Here is a 17,638-nt window from a genome sequence, read left to right on the forward strand (position 1 = left end):
TGCAGCCTGAGCTCTCTCAGTGGCAAGCTTTTCACTTTACAGAGTTGTGGGAATCTTATTCATGAGAAGAGTCAGCTGGTCATGAATTGCCTTCAGCACAGATTTAGGCATTGTTCCAGGAGCCGGAGCTAGAGTTCAGAAAAAAGTCTTTAATTTTATCCTGTAGGAGGGCTCACCCCAGAGGAGAAACAGAGAGCGAATGATAATCACCTTCTGGAGTCGGGGACAGTACAGGAGGGCAGAACACCTGGCTATGGGGAAGGGGCTGGTGCATTCCCCAGCTATCGAACACATGGGTGTTGAACACCTGGCAGGTGATGGTTGCTAGAGCTACCAATAAGGATGTAGCAAACCTTCCTACCTGATCTCATGTTCTAGACAATAGCACAGTATATCACACAATAGTGTCCCCCACCTTTTTTTCCAGGTAGAATCTCTCTCTAGCCCAGGCTGACCTGGTATTTACTATGTAGTCTCAGGGTGACCTCGAACTCACTGCGATCCTCCTACCTGTGCCTCCCGAGTGCTGGGACTAAAGATGTGCGCCACCACGCCCGGCCAGTGTCCCTTTTAATTCTACCTTACATCTATATATTGCACAAGCTAAGATCTTACATCTGTATTTCTTATGGCTGGGACAAAATACCTCACAAAAGTCTGTTTTGGGGAGAAAGGGTTTATTTCAGCTTCTAGTTCCAGTCCACTGTGGCGGGGCAGTGTGGTGGCCGGGGCTTGAGATAGCTGGTCACATTCAATTCACAGTGAGGAAGCAGAGAGCAATGAATTTTTGGGGCTCAGCCATCTCGCTCCTTCTTATACAGGCCGGGAATGGTGTGCCCACAGGCCCACAGTTAAGGTGGTCTTTCAACCTTAATTAACCTATCAAGGTAATCCCTCACAGGCCCACACAGAGAACCTAATCTAGGCAGTCCCTCACAGACGATTCTAAGTCCTGTCAAGCTAACAGTATTAACCGTCACTGCAGGAAGGGATACAAGCTTGAAGGTAAAGAGCATGTGACACTATGCCTAGAGAACAGAGACCACATGGTCTGGAAAGCTCTCCAGGAAGGAGACATTTGATGGGAGATTGGAAAGGAAGTGAGAGGGTGAAGGGGTCCCTAGTTACAGATGTGTTTTGGGAAGAATGACTACAATGTGTAAAGGTTGTTCCCAGATGCTTTCACCTGCAGCTCAGTGACAAGAGTGCTTGCTTTGTATGCGTAAGGCTCCAGGTTTAGTCACCAGCACTGAAAAAAAAAAAATCCTTTGTCCAAGATTGCTCACCAGACACCACCTGGAGTACTTGCCTTCTACCTATAGAGTGAGAATCATGGGTCCCCACTTGGAAGTGAAGCAGGAAGTGTGGAGCAAGTAAGCAAGGCAGTAAGGTCTGGGGAATGCAGAGCTGGGACTGAGCCAGGTGGTCTGCTCCGCTTCCCCAAGTGGGATCTTGGCTGCAGATCCCCATCACCTGTCTGGCAGACCCTGGATGCTTTGAGAGCAGCGAAGAACAGTACTGGATTCAACCTGAGGCAGGTAGGCAAAGGGGGGACCACGGACACACACTGCTCTGGCCTCGCCCATCTGCTTTAGGCAACCTAGGTATCAGCACGAGAGGACTGCTTTGTGCCCCGCTGTTTCCTCTAAGTCTGTTAAACGAATGAACGACAGGAGAGCAGAGACAAGCTCATCAGGTAAGGACTGATCTAGAGACGTCAACGGGAACTCTTTGCCAAACACACACAGCACACAGGTGGGAAAGTGAACACTGGGCCCTGTGACATACTTGCAGGACCTTGTCTTGACATACAGAACTTGTTCGGTGAAAGAGCAGCTGGAATTTAGAGTTCAGAGTTCAGGGTAAGTATGTGTGAAATCGAGCAAAGGGACAGTGTTTATAAAAACAATGGGTTTTGATGAGATGTTGTTTTAGAGTTCTCAGGATAGACTCAGGAAGGCAGGAGGTTCTTGCTCTGAGCTAAAGTGTTAAGGGGATCTAGACATTCGACTCCTCTGTACATGGGGCAACAGTTTACCCATTTGCGTAATGGGGATACCAGGCAACTCCAGAGAGTTCTTCTGCCTCTGGATCTCTGTAATCTGATGACCTGTGTCCTTCTAGCACAAGCCTATGCATCCACCTCAGCTTGCCTTAAGCGTCCTTGCTGCAAACAGTCTGCCTGGACAGGTCCTGGGACCATGGAGGTGGCGTGATCTGTGAGTCTGTGATGTCTTTCCCCTGATCCTGGACTGCCCATGTGTTCTGGCTCCCCGACTGCAGCCCTCTCTGAGGTCTGACCTTCTAATGAGCAGATGCACATTATCAGCCGCTGTGGTTTGAACGGCTGCCTGGGGACTGAGGATTGCCTAATGCTGGGAATTCAGAGCCAGCTTGCATAATGAGACTGGGCACCATTCATGCCTGCCTCCTTGGGTATTTTTCACCCTCAGTGTCCCTATCCAGGGTTTCAATCCCATCTGTCTGTGTGGACATGGCTGCCTCTTTTTTAATCAAGGCTTGGCCTTAAGCCCAGAATGGACCCAGCTATCTACAGAGCACCGAGTTCAACATGCCCTGGGCTGGTTCCATCCTACTCTCTAAATACAACCAGCCACTCTCCTGACAAGTTAAAATGCCCGGATGCTCTGAAGTTCCTTGGGCTGGTTGGCTGTGCACCTCTGGTTTGTTAGTACAGAGTAAAGGAGGGTTATCATTTGAATTGCTGCAAAGTGATGATTCAACCACTTATAATGCAAATACCAGAACGTGACCTCAGGAGCAGGGACCTAGTGTGTTTGTTCACTGAAGAATCCCTAAGTTACTCTCATTTTGTGCCCTTCTAGGAAAAATACACAATTTCCCCTATTGCTCTGAGGCCCCGAGGCTGATCCCCAAGGATGGCATCGATTCAGCTCTACTGCCCTCTGGCCTCTGTGGAGCTGAAGTGAGGCTCCTGCATGGAGACCAGAGGGTTGAGGGAGGTGATAGTGGCAGTATCTTTCCCTGGTGCCCACCTACTGAGATGCAGTTGTCCTGTTTGTGTAAAATCATGGGTTTTCAGCTTGTACCTAGCCCACCCTGGGAGGCTCCACGTTACAAGCAGACCCTGGCTCCATTTGGAGGGTGGTGTAAGGACTACTCTGCACCGTGAGGGGTACGTGAACAACACCACCGATCTGAGGCTTACACAAGGCAAAAACCAATTAATAAATTATTCCTTCAAGTACAAGGATGCTATCCTATAAATTTATCAAAGTGCACTGGGACTACAGGACATGGGCATATTTAAGTCCTATCAGGAAACCCAGGCTGGAGAACTTACCACACACAACAGACTGAGGGAAGGGTATAATTCTTTCACCTGGACCCCATAAAGATTCTTAACACTGGGAGGAAGGGGAAAGGAGAGGACCCCAATGACCTGCCATCTGACCACCTGGTGTGTATGTTAAGAACTGACAGAAGAGAATTTCTAATTATCCTGGGGTTTCACCTCCCCTCTGTCTGGTCCTCACCACTGCCAGGGCTGACTTCAATTGTCTACTTGGATCACCTGCTGTGCATTTGTCCACCCACTTATCCATCCAGATCAGGTCCTGCCCTTGTCTCTACAGTCCTGCCCACCACTTCTGCAGCTTGACTTGACCCTGAGGCTGGGCTTAAACCTGGGACCCCGAGGCTTGACTCAGCAGTGGGATCTCTGGTAGACCTCCAACAAGATTGATGATCTGGCTCCATCCCCTCCCACAAAGACTCAATGTGTGATCTGAGAATAAACATCAGTAGTTATGGTTCAAATCAAAGAACCCAAGTGTCCTCAGCCTGTAGCAGGGAAAATTAGGATGACCTGGCAAAGTATAGCCAATGAAACTGCCATACCGTGTGAATCAATTAATTAATTAATAACATTGTTTTAGAGAGAGAAAGAGAATTGGCGGGCCAGAGCCTCAGCCACCGAAATCATCCTTCATATGCCTATGCCACCTTGCGTTTGCCTCACCTTTGTGCATATGGCTTACGTGGGATCTGGAGAGTTGAACATGGGTCCTTAAGCTTTGCAGGCAAGTGCCTTAACCGCTAAGCCACCTCTCCAGCCCCCACATGAATTTATTGTTGTTCTATACATTCTGACATGTGGGCCAACATAAAAGCACTCACCTATGTTTCTGACACAGTGTGCTCATGACACCACCTGACCACAGTTCCTTCACAGCTGTAGCCAGCAGCTCCCCTGCTTCAGCCATCCAAGATTAATTTAAACCTACTAGGTTAAGGCTAAGGCAGTTCACATGTCTCTCAAAACAAGCACTTTGGACCAGAACTGTTTTGCATTTCAGATTTTTCCAAATTTTAGAATATTTACATATGCATAATGAGATATCTTGGAAACAGGACTCAACTCTAAACACGATATTCATCTGAATTTTCAAATACATGTTATACAAACAGCCTGAAGGTAATATGCTGTAATAGTTTTCATAATTTTATACACAAAACAAACATCACAGTGTGGAATTTTCCACTTGTGAAGTCATGTTTTTGCTCTGAAAGTTTTCAATTTTGGAGCATTTCAGATTTAGGGTTTGTAGATTAGAGATGCTCAATCTGTAATCTATTTTCCCCTTTTGTCCCTTGGCCCTGAGGGATAATGGCCCTCTGCTGTTGTGGGAATGTATAGGCCTCTGATTCTCTGAGCATCATATACTCCTCTGGAAGATGCTCCACAAAGTCTCTGTATTTAATAGACAAACCATTTGGGGAAGTACTGAGTCTCCTGCCTGGCTTCCGTCTGATATAATGTCAGGTACAATATCAGAAAAGATGAGAGGAGTTTATTAAGCTCTTAACAGTTATTCATGGGAGAAATAAAAAGGCCTCTCACAAGCTGGGCATGGTGGCACAAGCCTTTAAGCCCAGCACTTGGGAGGAAGAGGTAGGTGGATAGCCATGAGTTTGAGGACACCCTGAGACTACATAGTGAGTTCCAGGTCATCCTGGACTAAAGTGAGACCCTACCTCAAAAAACAAAACAAAACAAACAAAAAAGGCCCTCCACGTACAATATCTCATGTGGGAGTTATGGAAAACTACATAAGCTTTATTAGTGCCTTTTGAAGATAAAGAGGCTAAAGAGAGATCTGCACAAGCTTTGGCTCCATTAAGCCCCTTGAGAGCTTGCATGTGTGTGGATATGAAACATGCCCAAAGGCCATGTGTTAATGGCTTAGATACCAGCTCCTTGGGCTGTTGGGAGTTGTAGAATCTTTAAGTGTTAAGGCCTGCAAAAAGGAAGTTAGGCCATCAGGGGCATGACCTTGAAGGGGTTGTTGAAACCTGTTCCCTTCCTATCTCTCTCTTTTGCTTCACAACAACCATGAGCTGAAGAGTTCTCCTCTCCCACATCTTCCCCCATGATGAACTGTGCACACAGGCCCAAAGCAATGGCACTAAGCAACCATGGATGGAAACCTCTGAAACCATGAGCCCAAATAGATCTGTCCTCCTTTTAAGTGTATTACACATAGCTATATTGGCACGGAGACAGAAAACAGAATAACCCAGATCTCTGCCTCCTGATGTTGGGTCTACTTATGACAGCCCAGTGTGGGCTATTGGGTGACTAGGGAAAGAAGCAAGGCATTAGACACCTGGAAACGCACTTGGCATTGTATTAGAGACCTGGTGGACCTCCACATGCTGCCATAGCTACAAGTCTGAATTGGGTCAAGTGATTTTAATGCCCTAAGTGTAACTCACTTTCTGTGACTCCGTTTCTCCTCTGTAAAATGGAGCTATTGCAATAATGATAAGCATTTAAGGATTAACCAGACACTGCTTAAGGCACATAATAGCACATCGGCTTGTTTACTCCTCATTGCACTCCGAGGCGGTGTTATTATTGCTAATAATAGCAATAATAATAACTGCTCCGGTGAAGGTACTGCCCACGGTCACAACTCTCTTACCAAGACAGATCTGGAATGGCCCACCCAGGCTGAGTGCTCCAGAGATTGGGCTCTGAATGCCAGGCTACACTGCCTCTGTAGCCTGTCTGTTAGGCCACCTCATGGGATTATGGGATCAGATAAGATCATGGTTTACACAGGCCTCGTGTCCTATTTCCATCATGCCCTGTTTCTAGGTCAGACATTGAATCCATTTCCATACTTTTCTTCTAAATGATTGTCTAAGAAGCCTTATATGTGCTTCTAGGTGCTTACTGCCTCTTTAAGAAACTCTATGAAACATGCTCCCTCTTATTTAACAGGGGCAGTGCAGGACAGGGATGCCACACACAGGCTCTGGAGTCAGACTGGCTGAGCTCGGCCTCTCACCAGCTGGACACCTGGATTCCATTACCCAATCCATTCGTTTTTTTAACCTCCTTATCTATAAAACTTGGTCTTAATAGTGTGCACCTTATGAGGTTGTTGAAAGGATGAAATGAGTTAATATATGTTAAGTGCCTGGAACAGTGCCTAGCACGTAGGAAATGCTATAAAACTGTTTGTTAAATAAATAAAAATTCATGAATTTTGTATGTGCAATTCAAACTGGCTTAAACTAAAAGGGATTGTTCTTGGCGCAAGTTTGGGGAAAAGTGTGGACCTAGAGTCTAGAGTCATATCACCAGGTCACTGTCTCTCTTGGCTGCCATTTTCTTTGTCTTGGCTTTGTTCTTGGCATGTCATTCTCTCAAGGAGAGAGAGGGCCACCAGCAGCTCCTGTAGTCCACGCTACCAGCTCAGCAGCTCTGCATGTTGATACCACAGCTCAGCAGCCCCCAGAAGAGCTCATCTGCCTCTCAACAAGAGTCCCAGCAGAAGTCCCACGAGGCATTCCTGTTAGCCTGGCATGGGTCCCAGTGTGACACTTTAATAGCCCAGGGCTTGTCAGGTATCCCTGTTAGGGTCCCAAATCTCCCTAGCCTCCTTCTTGAGCACCTCTACCTCCTGGCCAGCCTAACTCTGGGACTGCTTCCGGGAATGGTCATTTCAATTACCCCTGGGTTAAGAGAAGGGAAGGCCACCTTCTCCGGCACATCATCCAAAGACCCTCCTTCACAGAACAGCTTCTCTCCTCTCTATAAAACCCTCTCTCTGGCCCTCTCTCTCTCTCTCTCTCTCTCTCTCTTTGGTTCTTTTACTCTAGGTGTGTGCGTCCCCCATTTTCTCCCCTTCTCTATCGCTCTTCTCTCTGCCCCACCTCAGATCCAAGAAACTGTCCGTCACAGTCCTTCATTGCAAACCATGAAATCTAGCAATCCCTAACTGTACGCATTACCCAGAGCATAAGTTAGGAAAGGGGTCACTACAGTGGCAAACAATCTCTGTGCTGCTTCTCAAAGCAGAAGGGGTGGATGCGGTGGTCTCCTCTGTACCATCACGGCCTCTTGGATGTGTCAGGGTTCTGCGGAGAAACAGAAGCCAGAGAATACGTAGCAGGGGAGACATGCTATGAAGGCCAGTGCGCTTGGTCACTGAGCAGTTGCACGGTGTGCCAACTGAGAGCTGGAGGGCCAGGAAAACCAGTAGTGCGATTCAGTTCAAGTGTGTGTGTGAGGGGGTGGGCTTTGGGGAGAGACTGAGAAGCAATAGAGCCAATGGAGTAAGTCTCAGGCCAGTGCCGAGATCCAGGAGGCCATTAGCATGTGAGTCCTGGGGGGTAAAAGTAGATCTGGTGTCAGAGGGCAAAGGCTTCCCACTGGACTTACCCAAGGACCTTTAGAAACACTGCTGCCCACATCCACCCCTCTGGGATTCCAGTGGGGCTCCTCTGAGGCATTAGCTGAGCATCAGGAGTTTAAATCAATTCCCAGGTGATTCTAATCTGTAGCCAAATTCGAGAACTATGGCAGATTATTTTTGTTTCCCCGTGTTACACAAGAAGGCGGTTCCTTTTCCAAATATGACTTTGCAGCCTAAGCAATAATAACACTGCGGATTAGCATATACAGATTCCTAAATGATATCATTTTAGGTTTTTACAGTTCTTACTTTCAAATGAGGCTTCTATGAGGACACAAGGGTGCATATATTTTCCATTAGTCTCAAGATCTCCCATGATCGAGGCTCGGGACACGGCCTGGTGGATGAAGATGTTTGCTCCACTTGCTGGTGTGAAAGTTAATTGTCCCCCATGGCCTCAGGAGTTTGTGACTCAGCCTCCTGCCCCAGCTGGTGGAGCCTCCCAGAGGAGCTGGAGCCTTGGAGAAGTGTGTGTCACTGGCCTTGGCATTTTAATAGTCTAGCCCCCTGCCAGTGCTAAACAACTCCCTCTTGCTGCCTCCTCGCTGATGTTGATATATGAAGATGTGGGCTCGCTATCTGCCTGCCATACTTCCCCCACCAAGATGAAACTTGCCCTTGGAACTGTAGCAGGAAACAAACCCTCTCCTTCCATAAGCTGCTTCTGGCTGTGTGTGTTGTCCCAGCAAGGAGAAGATAACTGCTACGGTCCCCAGTCCTCAGCTCCCACTTAAAGCCAGATACAAAGTGCTGCAATGTCTGGGGTCCCAATGCCTCAATAGCGATGAAGGGCAGAACCAGGAGAATCACAAAGCAAAAACAAAAACAAAAACAAAAACACATGGAAGGTAGAGGATCAACAACCCAAGCTTGTCCTCTGACATCTACACACACATTGCTGCATGTGCACCCCTCCACACAACTAAAAATAACAAATAGCCTGCCAAAATGACTGACATTTCTCTTTTAAGTATGTCAACCTTTGAAGCATATTTGCAATATTTTAACTGGTGTTTATAAAGTTGTTATTTCTCCTCAATAAATGAAGACCATAATCTATTGCTTACTTTACTCTGCTAATAACAAATCACCTGAAAGTCTTATTTACGTATTCATTCTTCTTCTTCTTCTTCTTTTTTTTTTTTTTGGTATGTGTGTGTGATACGTATATAAGTCTATGTGTGAATACAGGCACTTGTGTGGAGATCAGAGGATAGCTTCCAACCAATTCTTACCTTCTACCTTGTTTGAGGCAGAGTCTCCTATTGTTCACCACTGTGTTCATAAGGCTAGCTGGCTCACAGCTTCTAGAAAATTATACTGTTTCTACCTCTCTTCTTAGGCATGCTGGGATTACAGGCACCAGTGCTTCAGCATCTGGCTTATTTTATGTTGGTCCTGGGGATCTGAACTCAGGAATTCAGGCTTGTGTGGCAAGCACTTTATCCATTGAGTCATCTTCCTAAACCTGTATTTATTTATTTTTTTGCACATATATTTTTTCACACATACACTTATATATGCATCACATACACATACCAAAAAAAGGAATGATTATGTAAATAAGACTTTCAGGTGGCTTGTTATTACCAGAGTAAAGTAAGCAATAGATTATGGTCTTCATTTATTGAGGAGAAATAACAACTTTATAAACACGAGTTAAAGTATTACAGATATGCTTCAAAGGTTGACATACTTAAAAGAGAAATGTGTGTATTTGTATGTGTGGGGGCATAAAAGTGTAGGGAGCGCACATTCACGTGCACACATGCATGGAGTCCCAAGGTCAACAATGAGGTCTTCCTCAGTCACTTCCTCTTACTCTTTGAGACGAGGTCTCTATTAGCCTGAGAGCTCACTGACTCAGCTTCTAGCCCTTGAGCTCCAGGGATTCCTCTTCTCTGCCTCCCCTGCACTGGGATTAGAGAAATATGCCATAGTCCTTGGCATTTTACATGAGTGGTGGGGATCAAAACTCGGTTTCTCATGCCTGAGTGGCAAGCACTTCCCTCTCTGAACCATGTCCCTAGCCCCAGAGATATGCTTTTCCCTATGATGCTCATGAACCTGTGTGAAGTAGCTTTTTATGTTTGATTCTGTTTTGTTAGAGTGATGGCCTTTTATTTTGCATGTGCTGGTGAGTGGGGTATACAAGTGTGTGTATGTGGAGGCCAGAGGTTGAATTAAGGTATCTCCTTCCTTTACTCCCCACCTTAGTCTTTGAGACAGGGTTTCTCACTGAACCTAGAGCTCACAGATTAGGGATTTAGGAGAAGTTGTTTCTGAATGCATAGCTCAGGCTTGCCTAAAACTATGTATCTCTGGCTGGTTTGGAACCCTCCATCCTCCTGCCTTAGTCAGCACACCTAGCTCTCAGCCAGCTTTCATTCATCTAAGAGTGAGTTCTATGTCACATTTCCCTCATCCTTTCATTTTCAAACTTTCAAGATCCTAATATTTTATATTAGTCTCTTGAGTAGAATGCAACTGGGTATTAAAAGCTACCTCGACAAACTTGTTTTGGTTATAGCATTTAGTTCATTTACGTTTAATGCAGTCACCGATACGTACTGCGGCAAGGTGCTTTGAGGAGGTTGCAGTTCTCACAAGTGACCACTAAGAGGAGACGTCATGGGATTCCCAGGTAAATTACCTCCATAGGAATGTGGTGAACCAAGGATTTGCTGACTGGGGTTCCACCACTTCCTTTGAGGACATGTCTACCCCCTCACCCCCCACCCCCCAAAGCCTAGGGAACTTCTGGAAAGAAACAAAGAAACAAAGATGTGGCTTGGGGAACAAGAGTGTGGCAGACTAGGGGACAGAGGAGCAGTTCCATGGTCATGCCTGTTGGTAGGGGCGAGGCGGTGGGAGGTCCTCAGGGCAGTGATTCTTTACCAACTTCTACACATAATGTCAATATTTTAATAAGCAGTCGTCCTGTGCAAGTGACTCACGCTGTCTGCCCTGTTTTAATCCTTTTGGTTTTCCTCTCATAGTCTTGCATAGCTTTACATTTGATTTCTACTTTAAGTAATTATTCTAGAAATGACTGCATGCATCTTTAACTCTTCAAAGCTATTATTAACTGACACATTTGTTTCCTTCTTTCCTCATACCTGCACCACTTGCTACTCTTCTCACCATGGTCACAATACTTGACAGACACAATGTAATTGGCTCACAGTGTCAGAGGCATCAGTCTGCCGTGGCGGGAAGAGCGTGCCCCAACACTGCTGTTCACATTATGGCAGCAGCCGAGAAGCAGAGAAAGAGGACTTCTGGCACTCAGCTAGCTTTCTCTTCTCCCACTTTGTTCCATGCATCCAGGCTCCCAGCCTAGTGGACAGTAAGTACTACTCACATTCAGGGTGGGTCTCCCCTCAGTCATCATCCCACATGTCAATCCTCTCCAGAAACACCTTTACCGTCACTCCCAGTACTGTGCTTTACTGAGCTCCTAGGTGATGCTACATTCCATAAGGTTGGCAGTGAACACTTACCTATCACAACATCTAATTCTTTTTTTTTTCTAATATCTTTTTGTTCATTATTTATTTGAAAGTGACAGAGAGAGAGGGAGAGAAAGAGACAGATAGAAGGGAATGGGCGCTCCAGGGCCTCCAGCCACTGCAAACGAACTCCAGACGCGTGCGGCCCCTTGTGCATCTGGCTAACGTGGGTCCTGGGGAAACGAGCCTCGAACTGGGGTCCTTAGGCTTCACAGGTAAGTGCTTAACTGCTAAGCCACCTCTCCAGCCCCACAACATCTAATTGTATTGCCCCCCCCACTCATCACTTAGTGCTGTGTATTTTCATCATTCATTTACTGCTTAAATTTACAAGATACCATTATTATATTTTGAGATAGGATCTTACTGTGTAGCCCAGCCTGGTCTGTATCTGATGATCCTCCCACTGCAGCCTCCTACATGTGATATCCTGTTATGATCCTATGCCCACCTCTCATTACCTTCTTTTGCGTGTGTGTGTGTATGTTATGTGATATGTAGTACATGTACATGTGTGCAGATACATGTGTCCTATGAACGAGTGTCACCTTATCACTCACCCGCATATTTCCTTCAGGCTTGGTCTCTACCTCACCCAGAGCTACTGTCCATCAGAAACCCCTAGTGACCTTAGTGGTCTTAGCTACCCATAGATTGGGGTTACCCACTATGCACAGCTTTTTATGAGGGTTCCGGGGAGTCAAACTTTGCAATCTCCATCTGAGAGGCCCTTATGTTTAGGTGGCGAGCACTCAACTCTGGAGCCATCTTACCAGCTCCTCATCATCTTTTGAAGACAATATCTACCAACAAGTACCTTCTCTTCTTTTCACATCTCCTCCCAGCTGTGTATTGGTCTAGGATCATTTTTCTTTGGCCTAAAGGACATACTTTACAAGCTGACTTAGTGAGGCTCTGTTTTTTGTAGACTTTATTTGTTTATTTTCATTTGAGAGCAACAGAGAGAGAAAGAGGCAGATAGAGAGAAAGAGAGACAGAATGGGCGCGCCAGGACCTCTGGCCAATGCAAACAAACTCCAGACGTGTACGCCCCCTTGTGCATCTGGCTAACATGAGTCCTGAGGAATTGAGCCTCGATCCGGGGTCCTTAGGCTTCACAGGCAAGCGCTTAACCACTAAGCAACCTCTCCAGCCCTCTGTAGACTTTTTGTTTTTGTAATTATTTATAAGAGATAATTTCCTGTGAAGAGAATTACAGGTTGCCAATTAACTGCGCTTAGCATAATGAAGACATTCTTACCATGGCTTTTAGAAAGTGGCCAGTACATTACTACAAGAAAGGACATTTGCCTTTATTTGCTTTACCTACAACAATGTTGGTTTCCCTTTGTCATTATGAAGTCACACTGTTGTGTCTTGGTGGAGAATTATTTTTACTTATCCTGTTGAAAATATGTTGAGCTTCTGGTTTGGCATTTTGGAATCATTCTGGAAAAAAAATTCCTGAAATATTACCTCTGCTCCATTCTTTCTTTACTTCCTTTTTTGAAATGGTGATTAAATGAATGTTCTATATTCCTAAGACTCTGTCAGTACTTGGGTACTGCTGATCTTTTTTACTCTCTCTGCTTCCTTCAGGATAATTCTTCCAGCTGTGCCTTTAACTTTTTGTATCTTGAATTTCATTAATACTTTTCCAACCATGTTTAATGTGCTGTGAAACAAACATTACCCACAATATTTTGGTTGTTGTAATTATTCATTTCTAGAAATTCTATTTGTTGTGTTTTTTTTTTTGTTATCAATGGTCAGTGTTCACTTTTTATAGGTTCCTGTTCCCTGCAGATATTTTCAAACTTGATTCATTTCAATTCTCTCTTTTTCTATATATACGTTAATGATCTGTATCTGACAATTTTGATGTCTAATGTCCCTGGTGTTCTGTTCCTGTAGCCCACTGTTCTTATTTCTATTAATGCATGGTGTCTCTGCTGGTTATCTTTGACCATTTTCTAGCTATTGTACAAAGAACTCTCTGAAGTCTGGCATGAAAGTACTGTCCTCTGCATAGAGTCTGCTTTTACTTCTGGGTTCATGGTTATTGCCAGATACCAAGTGTTGTGGCTGAAGCCTCCTGGAAGACCTACATAGTTCACACTGCCCTGCAACACGGAGCTGCTGGTGAGGGCACAGCTACTCTAGGTTCATGTTCAATGTGAAGGTGAAGTCACTTGGGAGGTCTACTGTGTGTCAGGAAAAGGACAGCGACCATTACACTACCTATTATGAGCAGATTTGAGTGTTGATGTCTGTCTCCCTTTCCCTCCCAAGGCCACCAAACAAACATCTAATTTTGATCAGTTAGTACACACTCTCAAAATACAGCAGTATATATATATATATATATATATATATATATATATATATATATATATATATATGCATATATATATGTGTGTATATATAAATATACTTATGTATACATATGTCGATGTATATGTATAAGTATACACATACATAAATACACATATGCATATGTGTACATAGGTATGTTTGAGACAGGATCTCATGTAGCCAGGCTGGCCTCAAACTCAGCATGTGGCTGAGGACGATTTGGAACTTCTGATCCTCCTGCTTCTGTTTCCTGAGTGCTCGGATTGAAAGCACGCGCTGCCGTGACTGATTGATTGTGATGCTGTGTGTTGCAGTCAGTTCCGCATTGCTGGGACGAATATTCAACCAGACACAGCTTACGAAAGGAAAGGGATTTATGTCCGGCTTACAGAGTCCACAGGAACACCATCAAAGGCAGAAGAAGCTAGCTCCCTTCCACAGATGCAAGCAAAGAGACACCACCAAGCAGCCAGCATCGACAAAACCAGCAAGCATGAACCTCCGGAGCTCAAGCTGTTCTCTGCACATCTTTAGGCTGTACATCGGATCCACCTCCAAACACACCTTAGGACTGGATTCCCCTAAGTGACACCCCCCCCCAGTGACACACCCCCTGTAGTCTGAAGCAGAGATCTGCCTGTTAGGGGCTCAAGTAGGACATTTAATCAAAAATGTCCAGGTCTATGGGTCCATGCATTCAAACTACTACACTGGGTATCAAACTCAAGGCTTCATGGATACTATTCAAGCATTCTTACCAACTGAGAGCCATATCCCCAGACCTAGCTTTTTTATATTTGTGTTTTCTTCGTCTTCTTCTTCTTTTGGTTATTTTGAGATAGGTTTTCACTCTAGTCCAGGCTGATGGGGCGCTCACTCTGTAGTCCCAGGATGGCCTCAAACTCGTGGCGATCCTCCTACCTCTGCCTTGCGAGTGCTGGGATTAACACTGTGCCACGCATGGCCAATGTTCATTTATTTATTATCACTATGATAAAATACTTAAGGGAGTAAGGGTTTATTTTTTTGCTCAGGGTTTCTGAGGGACTTTAGCCATCATGGTAGAGGAGGAACAGCTGAGCTGCTTCATGGTGGTGGGAGAATGTGGTGCGAGCTTCTCACACTGTGCTTGGTCAGGAAACAGAGAGAGCTGCACTGGACCAGAGGCCAGTAGAGCCTGCAAGGCTCACCCCTAGTAACCTACTTCCTCCAGTTAGGCCTCAAATCCCAGAGGCTCCATAACCTCCCCAAACAGTGCCAGCAGCTGAGGACCCAGTGCTCAATTGAATAAGCCTATGTGTTGGGGTGGCAGTGATGGCATTTCCCCCTCAAACTGTTAACAGTGCTCATATATTTCTCGTGGTTTCCATGGTCCCACCACCATTGGGAATTCTACTGTTATACCAACTCATTGAACATCATAATTTTTGAAAATCAGTTTTTAAGGAGGACTGGGGAGATAGCTCAAAGGGTAAAAGTACTTTTGCTATGTGAGACTTTACAGCCTGAGTTTGGGTCCCCAGAGCCCATGCAATAATAGCTGGATGTACTGGTGAGCATCTCTGTCAGTGAGATGAGAGGTGGAGACAGGAGAGTTCCCTGAAGCTCTAGCTCATGGGCCAGCTGTCCTGGCTTACATATTCCACCGTGAACAAGAGACCCTGACTCACACAAGGTGAGGACCAACACCCAAGATTGTCCTCGGATTTCTTTATGTGCACTGTGGCATGCGTGTGGCTTCCCACAATCTCTTTCTCTCTCTCACACACGCATAATGTTCATAATTTAGCCCACCATTATTATTGTTGGAATTAGGAAGCCATGAAATGTCTTTCCTGGCACAAAGTCAGCACTCAGTAAATGATGACTCAGTCAGCTGGTTGATCAGCATTTCCCAGCCCAGCTCCACTGTTTGCTTGTTCTTACCTACAGAGGTGGTTTTCTACTCACAGTGCACTTCCCAGTCCTCCTCCCCAGCCAGAGAATCCCATATTCTACCACCCGAAAAGATCCCAAACAAACAAACACCACCTTCCTCCCAAAATTTCGCCTGCTCCCTCTGCTTGTTCAAATCTGAGTGCTTTCTTTTGCCTGCTTGAACCTTTAGAAGTCAGAATGTATACCACTTGTCTGATGATTAATGAGACAGAACCATATTTATGTACATACTTATCTCTCGTGTGGATTTATACTTGTCATTTCTGACTTCCAAAGAACCCCCTCGCTTCCTTTCTGGATTAGCACATTACAAACACATTTTGCTGGAAAATCTGGAATCTTGTACTTTTAGGTCTGCTGTGGTTGGAGGGGCTGTCTGAATGTTTAGTTTAGTCTGTGGTACTGCTGCAAACTGGATTTTGTTCCTTTGCTAAATCCTTACATGTGTGCAGACTGCCCTTAGGGTTAAGAGTTTATGGAAACTTCCACAGCCTCTGACTGCCGCATTGCTAGCTCCAGGTTACAGACGAGAGCACAAGAGAGATCCAATGCAGACAGGGCAGTGTCGCAGCGCCAGTAACAGAACGAGTGCCTTTTTCTCCAAGCCTCAGGCGTGCTCCTGGGCAGCACACTTACTTCTCGTGTATTTGGGCCTCAGTAATTTCTATTGCAGAGGCACGTGGAACTCTCTGGAAGCAACAAGTCTGCATAGGGTTGTGCGTGAGGAACAGGATAGGTGCCCAGGTAGCAGGTGGGGGAGAGCTCTATGAGGTGTTTCCCATACATCTCAGATGTCTTTCTTCATGCCTCAGTCCTACTTACCTCACAACTTTGGTCCCATTTCTCACGACCTGCATGTCCACCATGCAGCCCCCCGTCACATAGGCAGCCAGGTTCAACTCTGAGAACTCAGCCTTCAGGAGAGAGCAAAACAAAACAAAACAAGGATGTATCAAATACGAAGTGTTAGGACCGCTGTGTGTTCTGTGCACGTACATAGATCACCCTTAAGCCTCACCTCAAACTTAGCAATGCTATTTTGACCTCCGTTTTCAAAAGGAAGCTGAGGTATAAAGAGGCATGGTGACATGCCCAAGATCTTTCCACCAGTACATGGGATTGTAACCCATGAGTCTGCTTCTTACAACCACTGCTCATTTCAGCTCCCTAAGGAGGAAGAGGGAACTATGACTGTAGATGCCAACTGCTGTTCAGCGGGCCATTTTCCTTGAGTTCTTCAGCCTTACAGTGCATTGACTCCACATCAAGGCTCTGTGATTACTCAGCTCCGGTAACAGGACCTCCTCATTCAAGTTAACTGGGTGACAAATATTCCTTTTTCATAACACCTTCCCTTGCTCCATCCATACGGCTATAGTGGAAGCATTAGGTCTTTGCCCTGACACACTGCTTGGTCATAATTGATGGGTAGGCATCTGACACAAAATGGGGAATAAGATACCAGCCTGAGAATTTGAAACTGCTGAGTGAGCTGTACAATTTTTTTCTAGGTAGTGATATCATTTTTAATTTTTTTTAAAAAATATTTATTTATTTGACAAAGAAAGAGGAAGGGAGAGAGAAAGAGAGAGAGCATGGTTGTGATAGGGCCTCTAGCTACTGCAAACGAACTCCAGATGCATGTGCCACCTGTGCATCTGGCTTATGTGGGTCCTGGGGAATAAATAGAACCTGGGTCCTTAAGTTTTGCAGGCAAGCATCTTAACTGCTCAGCCATATCTCCAGCCCCAAGTTTTTATTTATTTATTTTTTGAGGTAAGATTAATCTTTCTCAAGCTGACCTTGAACTTACTATATAGCAAAAGATGACCTTTTGATCCTCCTGCTCACACCTCCAAAGTGCTAGGTTTACAGTCGTGCACTGTACTGTCACACCTGGTTTTATGGTGCTGGGGATCAAATCCAGGGCTTCATGCATGCTAGGCAATTACTTGACCAACTAAGCTGCATGCCCAAACCATCACAAGTATTGTATCTTTAATTCACAAGTATGGGTGCTATGTGGGACTCTATTTTCTGCTAGCATCACTAAGAAAGCACTGAAAAGCAGAGTAGAAGAAG

General features: G+C 45.3%; 1 protein-coding gene across 2 annotated transcripts in view; it reads right to left on the reverse strand.

Moving 5' to 3' along the window:
* The window catches only part of Syn3 (synapsin III), a 525,100-nt gene that overhangs the window by 395,115 nt on the left and 112,347 nt on the right, over positions 1-17,638 (reverse strand). For both annotated transcript variants that reach the window (XM_045152296.1, XM_004650254.2), the window contains exon 4: positions 16,379-16,470. In XM_045152296.1, coding sequence (XP_045008231.1) covers positions 16,379-16,470 — 92 coding nt within the window. The remainder of the gene's footprint in view (positions 1-16,378; positions 16,471-17,638) is intronic.

This window comes from Jaculus jaculus, chromosome 6, assembly GCF_020740685.1.
Source record: "Jaculus jaculus isolate mJacJac1 chromosome 6, mJacJac1.mat.Y.cur, whole genome shotgun sequence".
In the NCBI taxonomy this organism is placed as follows: Eukaryota; Metazoa; Chordata; class Mammalia; order Rodentia; family Dipodidae; genus Jaculus; species Jaculus jaculus.